At 53.4% G+C, this 12,964-nt stretch overlaps 1 protein-coding gene across 1 annotated transcript; it reads right to left on the minus strand.

Moving 5' to 3' along the window:
- Window positions 1–374: 374 nt before the first annotated feature.
- Window positions 375–1,139, minus strand: LOC148217427 (olfactory receptor 14J1-like). The gene has a single exon (XM_088158623.1). It carries the CDS (start codon window positions 1,137–1,139, stop codon window positions 375–377), a length of 765 nt encoding a protein of 254 aa, XP_088014749.1.
- Between the last annotated feature and the right edge of the window lie 11,825 nt (window positions 1,140–12,964).

The raw sequence follows: 12,964 nt of genomic DNA on the forward strand, positions 1-12,964 counted from the left end.
GAAGGATGGGGAGGTTCTGGATCAGAAGCCCTGGGGCTGCCAGGCAGTGAGGAGCACTGGGGTTCCCTTTTCACCCCAGCTCTGCCCAGAGGCACCGACCCTGCAGCTCCAGAGAAGTCAGAGAGGAAAGGTGTCCGGGGATCATGGCAATACAGAGTTCTTTATTTGGTGTAAGCACATGGGTAGTATAGCTCCTGGCTTATACAGTCTCTGGGTTTGCTGGAAGGGCAAACACTGAATTAAACATTGTAATGTCAAAGACTTCAGTACAAACAAACTGTCAGTAGTGTAACACCTGTTTGAGCACCAAAAAATACAGGACATAGAGTGAGAATACATGTAACAAAACCACAGCTATGCCGCAGGATGAGAGTTTATTGCTTCTGAGCAGCATTCATTAAAATTTTCCTCAGGCCATCCTTGAGCTCCTGGTTCCTCAGGCTGTAGATGAGAGGATTCAGGGCTGGAGACACCACCGAGTACAGAACTGACAGGGCCAGATCCAGGGATGGGGAGGAGATGGAGGGGGGCTTCAGGTAGGTAAATGTGCCAGTGCTGAGGAACAAGGAGACCACAGCCAGGTGAGGGAGGCAGGTGGAAAAGGCTTTGTGCTGTCCCTGCTCAGAGGGGATCCTCAGCACAGCCCTGAAGATCTGCACATAGGAGAAAACAATGAACACAAAACAGCCAAATGCTAAGGAGGTGGTGAAAGCAGAAGCCCCGAATTTCCTGAGATAGGATTTTGAGCAGGAGAGCTTGAGGATGTGTGGGATTTCACAGAAGAACTGGCCCAGGGCATTTCCATGGCACAGGGGCAGGGAAAATGTATTGGCCGTGTGCAGCAGAGCAGTGAGAAAGCCACTGGCCCAGGCAGCTGCTGCCATGTGGGCACAAGCTCTGCTGCCCAGGAGGGTCCCGTAGTGCAGGGGTTTGCAGATGGACACGTAGCGGTCGTAGCTCATGATGGTCAGGAGAGAAAACTCGGTTCCAATGAAGAACATAAACAGAAATACCTGAGCAGCACATCCTTCATAGGAGATGTGTCTGGTGTCCCAGAGGGAATTGTGCATGGCTTTGGGGACAGTGGTGCAGATGGAGCCCAGGTCAGTGAGGGCCAGGTTGAGCAGGAAGAAGAACATGGGGGTGTGCAGGTGGTGGCCGCAGGCTACGGCGCTGATGATGAGGCCGTTGGCCAGGAGGGCAGCCAGGGAGATGGCCAGGAAGAGGCAGAAGTGCAGGAGCTGCAGCTGCCGCGTGTCTGCCAATGGCAGCAGGAGGAAGTGGCTGATGGAGCTGCTGTTGGACATTTCTTCACTCTGGGCATGGGGGACTGTTGAAAGAAAACATTGACAAGCTGGGGCAGGTTTCCATTGGTGAATCCTATGCTATTTTCTTACATATTCACTGAAAATACTCTTTGGGGAAATTCCACTTGCCTTTTTCTTTTTTTTTTTTTGTGTTCAGATTTTTGATACTGAGTTACTGCCTCATCTTCAGCATTGCTCTCAGACTGAACACTGGGAAGCCCAGAGAGAAAACAGGGCTCCCTGTGCCCCACTGCATTCAGACCTGCTAGTCACACACAGGTGCCGTTTACTCATTACACCTGCCACTATTTCAGGGTGACCTCAGTTAAAACATATTTGAAAATAAAGTGGACTTTTTGACAACTCATGTTTAAAAATGGTTTTCTTCAAACCCTTCTCTCTTTCCCTGTGCAGATGGACAGGAAGGGATAAAAATGTTTGCTCTGGCTCTCTGCTGCCTGCAGCTGTGCCTACTGGGAGCTCTTTCTCTCTATCCAAGCCTTGTCCCTGCCAGTGCTGCCAGAGCCCAGCCCAGCCCTGGGGGCTCAGCTCTGCCCTGCACACCCCTCCCAGCACAGGGCACTGCCCAGGGCCATCTCCCTGCCAGCAGGGCCTTAAGGGCAGCTCACACAAACTGAGATGCTGCAAGCCAAGGTGCTGCTGCTGCTGTCTGTAGGCACAGGTGGGTGAGGAGGCACTTTGTGAGGGAGATGGGAGGCAGATGTGCTGATGGCCAGGGGGACAGTGCAGGAGTGTCAGTGACACAGACACAGCTGACAGCCCCTTTGCCTTGCCTTGAGGAGAAAGCTGAGAGCAGCCCTGGCCATGCAGCACCATCTCCACAGCAGGAGGAATCTGCCCTGATGGGGGTGGCTCCTTGCACCTCCAACTTCTCCCCACAGTCCATGGGGAGCTGCCAGGCAGGCTGAGAGCTGTCCCTGGCAGGTGGCACATGGGCTGGGCTGGCCAAGAGCCCTGAGGGCTGCAGGAGCTGCTGTGCAGGACAGCCCTGGGCAGACCTGGCTGCAGCCCCAGCTTCAGCCCCTGCAGCCGTCCCTGGCAGCAGGAGCCGTCCTGCCCTGTCCCTCTGACGGTGCCCAGGGCAGCCCCGCTCTGCAGCACATCCTCATCTTCCTCCTCCTCCTCCTCCTCCTCCTCTGTCTCAGAGAAACTGGGAGAGTCCTCCTGACACATCCCCCAGGCTGTGGGCTGTGCTGGCTGCAGGAGATCCCTCCAGGAGCACAGGGGACATTGCCCTGCACCCACACACTCACCATGTCCAGGGCTGTGAAGATGTTTCCCCGAGTGCAGTCTCAGCTCAATGTCTTCCCAGTCCCAATTGCCTTGAGCCTGTCTGTGCCTGGATCCTGTCCCCTCAGTGCCTGCAGGCAGTGCCCTCAGCCCTGCTGGGCTGGGAGAGGAGCTGCTCCTCAGCAGAAATGTCTTTATGAAGCTTTTCTTGGTTGCCAGGAGCTGCCTTTGTGCCAGGAGCCCAGCCCAGCTCATCAGCACAGACACAGCACAAGGACTTTAATGACCCTCTCAGGGCTTTGGTGCTGAGTCCCTGAACATCAGTCCCTGAGAGGGAGATGAAGGAAAACTTCTCAAGAACTCCAAGTCAGATTCAAATTCCAAAGTTTCTTGAAGTTTTAATGGGTTTCACTGAAGAACACAACTGAGAAAGTGTCCCCAGGTTCCAGTTAGAGCAGAACACTTGTGGCAGTGATGACAGGTGCGGACAAACAAGGGAAAGGTGTCTCTGGTGATGAACAAACCTGGATGTGTTTCAGGAATGCAAAGAGCCAAGGACTGAGCCCCAGCCCCTGGCAAGGCAGATCCTGTCCCTCCCTCATTGCTCAGGGCTCTTCCCGGCCCACTGGGCTCTGGCCATGTGCAATGCCAAGGGCAGCACCATGGGGCGGCCCCTGCCAGGCTGCTGAGCAGGGACAAGGAGGCAATGAGGCCCCAGCACAGCAAGGCTCACTTGGCCCCTGCTGGCCTCAGGCCCAGGGCCAGCCTGCATGGCCCAAGTGCTGCAGGAGTTGGCTGTGTCAGGGCCTTTCAGCTGCTGCCCATCCCTGTGCCCTCTGCAGCCCAGGCTGTCCTACGGTGTCCATGCCCTGCGCCTCTGTCCCTGCAGGCTGTCGTCATCCCCCGGCTGCCCCACCTCGCTGGCCCCTTCCTTTGCTGACAGCTCTGCCTCCTGCCTGCCTCTGCCTGCACACACAAAGCCTTGGCCTTGATACCAAAATATTTAATTCCAATTTTACTGTGACTGTGAACTTTTAGCTTAATAAAAAGGCTTGCGGGGACTACTTTCTCTGCAAGGATTTTTGGAAGACAATAAGAACAAATCTGGCTCAAGGGTGCAGTGATAGATAAAACAAGGACTGAACCTGGGAAACGGGGGGGGGGGGCGGTTATGGAAATGGGTAAATTGAAATGCACCAGCAGTGACTGAATATAAGCGACACACTTGTAGAATTACATGTCCACGTATGGTTAGGAGTAATCTCTCTCCAGACCTCAGGCCTGAATAAATGATATCCTCTTAAATAGCAAATTAGTGTTAAGGAGTCCTATTCAGCTATTTTGTAGATTAGGTCATGGCAGGGCCTCCCAGATCCAAGGAGTCAACTGTGACACTGTGCAAACTGATGGAACAAAGGGGCCATTGTGGCACAGCAGAACCCCATGGAACCAAAATCCATTTTGATACATTGGGGCCACATGGAACCAATTGTCCATTGTGACACTGTGGATGCAAGGAGATCATTGTGACACTGAGAAACCTCTTGCAACCAAGGAGCCATTGTGACACAGCAAGGCCTCGTGGAGCCATGGGCCCATTGTGACACTGCAGAACCTCACAGAACCAAGGTGACAATGTTATACTACAGAACGTCATGGAACAAAGGGTCCATGGTGACACTGCAGAACCAGGGAGATTGTTGTTGGCAGTATGAAATCTCATGGAACCAGAAGTCCATTGTGACACAGCAAAGCCTCATGGAACCAAGGGTCCATTGTTAAACTGTGTGGCCTCATGGAGCCATGAGCCATTGTGACACAGCGTGGCCACCTGGAGCCAAGGGGCCATTGTGACACTGTGGATCCAAGGAGACCATTGTGACAAGGAACCTCATGGAACCAAGAGTGCATTATTACACTGTGGGGCCCTGTGGAACCAAGGGGACCACAGTGACATTGCAGGGCCTCATGGAACAATGGAGACCATTCTGACACTTTGGGACCCACTGGAACCAAGGGGCCATTTCAGCATGGCAGGGCCTCATGGAATCAAGGGCACTACAGTGAACACTGTGGGTCTGCATGGGATGAAGGGTCCATTCTGACACCATGGAACCAAGGATACCATTGTGACACTGTGGGGCACCATGGAACCAAAGGTCCATTGTGACACAGCAGGGCCTCATGAAACCATGGAGGCCATTTTTACACTTTGAGGCCTTGTGAAACCAAAGGGCCATTGTGGCACTTCAGAGCCTTGTGGAGCCAAGGGGACCATAGTGACACTGTGGGGCTCAATGGAACCAATGGTCTGTTGTGACTCTGCAAGGCCTTATGGAATCATGGAAACACTAAAGACCTCATTGAACTAAGGGGCCATTGTGACATTATGGGGCCCCATGGAACCAAGGAACCATTGTGACACTAAGGGGTCTCATCAGGCCAAGGGGTGATTTTGTCACTGTGTGGCACCTTTGAACCAAGGAGTCCATTGTGACACTACAGGGCCCCATGGAACTAAGGATTCATGGAACAGTGCTGGACCCCATGGAACCAAAGGTCCATTGTGACATTGTGGGGCTTCATGGAATCCTGGAGACCACAATGACACTTTGAGGCCTCATTGAATCAAGGGGCTCTGCAGGACCTCAGGGAACCAAGGAGACCCTTCTGTCATTGTGAGTCCCCATGGAACCAAGGGTCCATTGTGATACTGTGACTCCAAGGAGACCCCTGTGACACTGCAAGGGATCATGGGACCAAGGGAGCATTGTGACACTGTGGAGCCCATGGAAACAAGAGGCCAGTGTGACACAGCTGGGCCTCATGGAACCAAGGATCCAATATGACACTGCCATTGTGGCACTGCAGGGCCCCAAGGATCCAAGGGAACAGGTAGCAGGTCTGCTTGGCTTGGCCTGACTGCTCCAACTGCCCTTGGCATCTTGAGGGTCTCTTCTCATGGACCCCTGAAACACTGGGGCTCTGGACTTTCCTTCACATGGAAAAGAACTGTCCTTCTCATCCAGGCACCCATGGTTGAAACAGGATTCCACCTCCAAAATTCCCAATATCCAGGGATTGCTCCCAGATAAAAGCTTTTACCATTACCAACAAGCCTGGCTGCCCTTGTCTTCCTGAGAGCTCGTTCTCACCTGCCTTCAAACACTGGGGCTCAGGGCTTTCCTTCCTAGGGAAAAAAATCATCCTTCCTGCAAAGACAACCATGGCCAGAATTGGTAATTTTCCTCCAAAATTCCTGTATGCCAGAGTTTCTTCCCAGACAAAAGCTACCCAGACAGGTCTGGCTGGCCTTGTTCTCTGGTGGTCTCCTTTAATTTGCCCTTTGACATTAGGGCTCTGTGCTTTCCTTCCCATAGGAAAGAACCATCCTTCTCCAGGTGCTCATGGCTGAAATTGGGATTCTGCCTCCAAAATTCTGTGTAACCAAGAATAACTCCCAGACAAAAACTACCAGGATAAAGAGGTCTGGCTGGTCTTGGCCTCAGGTGGCTACTGCTCATCTACCACCTGAAACACCAGGACTCTGTGCTTTCCTTCCAGTGGAAAAGAACCATTCTCGTCTCCAGGCACCCATGGTTGAAATTTGGATTCCACCTCCAAAGTCCTATATCCAATGATTGCTCCTGGACAAAAGCTGCCACTACAGACTGGTCTGGCTTGCTGTGGCCTCCTGAGGACCAGCTCTCAACTGCTTTCCAAACACTGGGACTGAGTGATTTCCTTTCTATGGAAAAGACCTGGCTGTATCCTCCAGGCACAAATGGCTGAAATTGGGATTCCAAAGTCAAAATTCCATATATCCAAGGCTTGTTCACAGACAAACCTGCCAGGACAGACAGCCCAGCCGTGACCTCTGATGATTGCAGTTCATCAGCCCCTGCCATGCTGGGGCTTGGTTGTTTCCTTCCTATGGAGACCATTGTGACACTGTGGGGACTCTGTGGCACCAAGGACATCACTGTGGCCCTGCTGGGCTGCATGGTGCCAAGGGCCCAGTGTGAAGCAGCAGGGCTTTGTGGAACCAAGAGGCCATTGTTGCATTACAGGGCCTGGTGCAGCCCAAGGGCCACTGTGATCCTGCAGGGCACCGTGGATCCATGGAGACCATTGTGGCATTGCAAGGCCCCACGGAATCATGGAGACCATTGTGACATTGTGGGGCTCCTGAGAACCAAAGGGCCATTGTGACCCTGCAGGGTGTCATGGAAGCAAGGGGACATGGAAAAGATCTGGGTAGTTTCGCTTCCCAGGAGCCACCTGACAGGCCCAGGTGATCTTGGAATGTTGAGATCTGACTCTCATCAGCCCCTCGAGAACTGAAGCTCTGTGCTTTCCTTCCTATGGAAAGGAACCATCCATTTTTCCAGGTGCCCATGGTCAAAATTGATACTCCACATGAAAAATTCCCTATATGCAAGGGTTCTCCCAGACAAAAGCTGCCAGGACAGGGATCTCTGTCTGGCCTTGGTCTCTGGTGGTTTCCTCTTATCTCAAGGAAGCTCTGAGAAAAGTTTTTGAACAGGTTTGACTACTGGAACATTGATGAGTCTCTGTCATCCCGTGAAAAACTCATATACTCTTCGGGATTATATGTGTCTTTTCGTTCTCACAGTGTACTATGCACAAAAATAAAATTTTCAGCTAAATAATATTATGCCTATCACTCTACCAGTCTTATCGAATACAAAACAACTCCTCTACATATGGATGCAGGTCACCTGTATAAGCAAACACAGTAAAGAATGCAGCAGGAATGATTTGTCTCTGCTCCCATCTGTCCCATCTCCTCTGGAGCTGGAGGTGCAGCCGTGGTGCCCACAGCAGCCCTGGGGCTCTGTGCCCCATGGCCTCCCTGCTGGGCAGCCTCTGCCAGCTCCTGCACAGCCCGTGGCACCTGTGGGCCTGCACTGACAGCCCTGCCCCGGGCTCTGCCGGGCTCTGGGCCAGCACAGAGGCCGGGCAGAGCTGGCCATGGGTGGGAACAGGCCCTGAGCCCCGCAGGAGGATGGAGCTGGGCCACAGCCAAACTCAGCCCAGGCCAAAGCTGGGCTCAGCAGCCAGGGCTGGCAAGGGCTGGGGACAGAGGCTGGCGCTGACAAATGTCCTGGGCCCCCTCCCTGCTCTGTGCATGCCACCAAGGGCACAGAGCAGCCTCCTCTCTGGGCCACTTGCCTGTTTGCAATGCCTTGCCCAGGCGCTGGCCCTGCCCCACAAGGCCTGGGCTGAGTCCTGCCCCTGCCCGCTCAGCCAGGCTGACATGGACACTGCTGCTTTCTCTGGCAGGCTCTCTCAGGCCAGCCCAGCTCCCTGCAAGCTGTGCCAGCTGCCCTGAGCTCTGTGCAGCACCAAGGGCCTCTCCCCAGCACAGCCCAGCCGGCTCTGGCCCCACAGCTCTGCTCAGGCCAGGGGGCTCTGGGCAGTGGCCCCACGGCCTCAGCCCCTGCCAAGGGCACAGCAGCAGCTGCAGCTCAGAGAGGACTCAGCCCCAGCCATGGCCAAGCTGCTTGGCCAAGGCAAAAGGAGGCTCCCTGGGTGCCCTGCTCCCCTCTCCCTCAGCTCCTGACAGCTCTGCAGCCCCTCCTGCCATCCCATCTGCCCAGGCCAGCACAACAGCCCCGGCCTTGGGGCCCTCCAGAGCTGCTCCTGCTCCAGGCCCAGGGCCCATCCCAAAGCTGGGGCAGCCACAAAGCTGTGCCCATTTCTGTTCATTGCTGCTCTGATGAGGATGGATCCTCAGACACTTGGAGGTTGCTGATGAATTTCACTACTCCAGAGGCCTCTTCTTTCCTGAGGTCTTCAGTTGAGAAATTCAGCGACAACGACTAATTAACATTTGTTCAAAACACCCAAATAAAACTAGCCCACGGGAATAATTTTAGTCTACAATTCTTCTGTGGTTAATTAGAAAGATTTCAGAAGTGCATTCGAAGTGAATATACTATACTGAAAGCAATATAGAAGAAATTGTTTTGTTTTCTTTTCCTGTTTGTAGATTGGTATCAGCAATCTCCAGTTGATATTGATACCAAACACTGCCTAATGCAGTCTAAACAGATATAAAAATCAAGACCCTTTATGGCTGACAATCAATCACACTCTGTCCCTACCCCCACCCCACCATTTCCCCCATCCAACCCCTGGCACTCAGAGCAGCCTTGTGCAAATCTGAGCTTCCTGCACCCCAGGCTGTGCCTGCAGCTTTCAGCTTCTTGGCACCAACTCCCACCTGCTTTCCTTGCAGAAGGAGCTGCCCCAGACTCAGAGGGATGTTCATTTATTGTCAGCAAACAAAACAAGGGAAGGCACAGCTCCATAACAAACAAAAGTCATTCCTGTGCTGGATATTTCATCCACTTTCCACAGCAGACAGTCTCAGAGCAATGGAAAACACGTTCTGTGCCCAGCACAGATCCCAAGATGTCCCAAACCCTCCCTGCCCCGATTCTGCCCAGATTTGCTCTTTGCACACTCGAGTCACACGCTGAAGTCCCGAGCTCCCTGCCTGGCCAGAGGGAGGAAAAGAGAGAAAGTGGCTGAAGAGCTCTCTTGTGCACAGCTACAGCTGCACTAATGCCAATCTTCTGGGCTCACAGGAACTCGATCCCACAGCCTGTGCAGCATCTGTTCCCTGGGCAGAAATCTGGCTGGATGGGCAGGCCCAAGGAGTGCTGGGCAATGGAGCCACATCCAGGGCTGTGCCCAGGGCTCAGGGTTGGGGCCAGGGCAGTGAAATCTCTTTGTTGCTGATGTGGACGAGGCCATGGAGGGCACCCTCAGTCAGTGTCCAGGTGAGGCCAAGCTGGGTGGGAGTGTGGCTGTGCTGCAGGGCAGGAAGCTCTGCAGAGGGATCTGGACAGGCTGGAGCCATGGGCCCAGGACAATTGGATGAGGTTCAGCAAGGCCAAGGGCTGGGACCTGCCCTGGGCTCACAACCACCCCAAATCCCTGGCTGTGCCCTGCCCCTGATCCCCACAGCCTGGGGTTAGGAACTGGTGAGACATTAGGGGGCAGAAACTTTTGTCTATATGGTCAATATTAAAAATGTAAGTATGTTAAAATTGAATATGCATTGCTACTTCTTTCAGGAATGTGAGACCTCCAAGCAGCATCTGACATGTCTACCATCCACAAGGGATATGTGTACTAAAGCAATTTTAGACAAAGATGATTCTAGGCTAGATATAAACACAATAATATATTATGTCAGAATGTTCTCCCTCAAGTGGGGGTACAGCTGCTCCAACAATGCCCTGTTTTCAAAGCTGTATGTGGTAGATGGTGAAGGAGACTCAGGCTTATTTTGATGTGGAGGCAATGCTGAAACCAGCCTGACTTATTTTATCTCCTCCTGTCCAGGCTGATCTCCCCTCTTTCCCCTTTCCCCCATTGTGTTTTGTGTCCCCCCAGGCCCCCCGGTGAAGAGCCTGGCTCTGTGCTCTCCATCAGCTCCTGGCTGGCACTGCCAGGCTGGCATGAGGAGCCCCTCAGCCTTCCCTGCTCCGGGCTGGACAAGCCCAGCTCCCTCAGCCTCTCCTCACAGCCAAAGGGCTCCAGCCCCACCTTGGAGGCCCTTCCCTCACCCTGCTCCAGCTGCCAGACATCTTTCCTGCCCTGGGCAACCCAAACCAGGCCCCAGTGACCTGGATAATCCACGGCCTTGATGTCCTGGTCACACAGCCCTGGCCCCTTGTCCCCGTGTCAGGCTCTGGGGTTGATTTGTGGAACATCCTTGGGGGAGGCTGTGGCTCCAGGTGGAGCAGGGGGATCCCGGGGGACAGGGGACCCTGCTGGGCATGAACAGCATTGGACTTGTCTGGGGAAACTGTGAGGGGGGGCTGGGGCAGAGTGACCAACGCAGTGACCTCACACAGCCCTGCTGGGATGTCACACAGCCCCTCCTGTGATGTCACAGCCTGCTCTGTGATGTCAGACCTCTGCCCTGTGATGTCACACAGTCCCCTCTATCATGCCATAGGTGATCAATGACCTCACATAACCCACTCTGTGATGACACAGCCCCTCTGTGACATCACAGCCATTCTCTGAGGTCACTGCACCCTCTCTGGGACATCCCCCAGTGTCACCTTTGTGGCGTGGGGGAAGGGCGATCTCCAAGTGCATTTGGGCCCCTGTGCCTGCAGCCCCCAGTGCCTGGAGGTGCCCAGCAGCTCCCGCAGCCTGCAGAACCTCTGAGCCACCCCCGACAGCCACAGGTGTCTGTCCTCATCCCAATGGACCTGGCACCGCTTGGAATCCTGGCTGGAGCGCGGCTGTGGAGCGACCACTGGGCTCAGAGAGGTGGAGACCCCCGGGAGCCCCCAAACCCCTCCTGCCCCACAGGTGCCCCTGGCAGCCCCAGGGCTGTGCCCGTCCCTGTGTCACTGTCCCCGTGGGTGGCTGGGCTGTGTTTCCCTCTTGGGGATGGGGCCCTGCACAGTCCCGGCCCCCCAGACCCCCGGGGGTGCCATGGGGGTCTCACCTGGGAACTGTCCAAGGCCTGGGGGCTGTGGCACAGCAGGGACACCCCCGGGGCACCCCCGGCCGCCTCCAGCTCAGTCACATCCCACTTGGCCCTGCCAAGGGCAGGGACATCTGTGGTCCCTCTCGGGGACACCCCAGGACCCCCTGTGCCCACCCCTTTGCCCACCCCTCACCACGGTGTCCCCAATCCCCGCAGGTCCCGGGGTGCCCAGGGGGCTGGATGGGGACCTGTCCCTCCCAGGGGGATTCTGTCACCTCCCTTCCCCTATTTAGTGGTTTTGGTTTGCCAGTTGAAGAATTCCCAGACAATATACCAATTTATGAGTCTAGCACTGGCTAAATTGCCTGTGCACCCACTAGAATTATTTATTCATTTCCTGCCCTGAGATGTGATTAGGAGGAAGGCAAAACAGGCTCAAACTTTAAAGAGTACTAAGAAAAAAATTATTACTGGAAACTATAGGAAAAAATAATAAAACTCAGAATAAAACTTTTAGAACACTCCACCTACCCCCACAACTTCTTTCTCGCTGACAATGTACAGAAACAATTCAGTCAGTTTGCCATCTTTTTTTAAAAAAATATTTCACTAATTTACTTGGGAGTGGAGACCTCTCTCTTCAGTCTATGGAGATTTCTCCACAAGCATTATTGTAGACCATATTAACTTATGGGGCACACTTTAAGGATTATAACAGTTTGAACAAAAGCTCTTTTCATCTTTGAAAACAGAAGTCTTCCTCCTTGTTCTTGTTCTTGTTCTTGTTCTTGTTCTTGTTCTTGTTCTTCTTCTTCTTCTTCTTCTTCTTCTTCTTCTTCTTCTTCTTCTGCTCCTCCTCCTCCTCCGGGGGGCAGCAGATTCTTCTCTATTCAAACTGATGGGATCACAGCCATTTCAACATCTGCTCACTTTAGCACAAATGCCTCTGCTCATATCTACAGTTAAAACATTCACATCCACGCCATAATATCTATGTGTTATAGGGAAACAAGAGTCTCTTCTCCGTACTTAAAAAGAGAAAATTTCACTCCATGACTCTCTTTCTTCCTTCATCTGGGATCTGACTCTTCCTTTTGTCTGACCTTGGTGTTTTCATGCTGTTTCTGTGCGTATCATCATCTTGGTCCTTTTCACACCAGCCTAGAAGTAAACAGGTCCCTGGGTGAGCAATGATCAGATGGATTTGAACACGTACAAAGGATCCCAGCCAATTCATTGAACCCTAAGTGCAGATGCATCCTTGGCCAGGGAAATGGCTGTGTTGAGACCTCAACCAATCACATGGGTATATCCAGGACATTCCAACCCTCGATTTCAGAAGGGTCCTGAACAATAAAGAAAGCTTTTGTCATATGGGTAACTGAGAGTTCATGTCGTCTCTGCCTCCAACCATGACCCAATTAACGTAATAGGTGTGGTCAGTCAGTGTGGGCATTATGGGTGGTCATTGGGGGTGGCAGTGGGTGAGATCAGTGGGTTGTAGTCAGTGGATGTGGTCAGTTGGTGGGTCATTGGGGTGTGGTCAGTTGGTGTGGTCTGTGAGTGTGGTCAGTGGGTGTGGCCACTGGCTACAGTCCGTGGATGTGGTCAGTTGGGTGGTCAGGTGGGAGTTGTCAGTCGGGTGGTCAGGGGATGTGGTCATTGGTGTGGTCATTGATGTGGTCAGTGGGGGTATGGTCTGTTGGTTTGTCAGTGGAGTGTGGTCAGTGGGGGTGGTCAGTCAGGTGGTCAGAGGGTGTGGCCATGGATGTGGTCAGTGGGGATGGTATTTGGGCATGGTCAGGTGAGTGTGGTCAGAGGGTGTGGTCATTGAGGTGGTCATTTGGTGTGGTATGTGGGTGTATGGTCAGTTGGGTGGTGACTGGGGTGTGGTCAAGGGGTGTAGCCAGTACGTGTGGTC

This window comes from Sturnus vulgaris, unplaced genomic scaffold (genome assembly GCF_052056855.1).
Source record: "Sturnus vulgaris isolate bStuVul1 unplaced genomic scaffold, bStuVul1.hap1 Scaffold_84, whole genome shotgun sequence".
NCBI lineage: Eukaryota > Metazoa > Chordata > Aves > Passeriformes > Sturnidae > Sturnus > Sturnus vulgaris.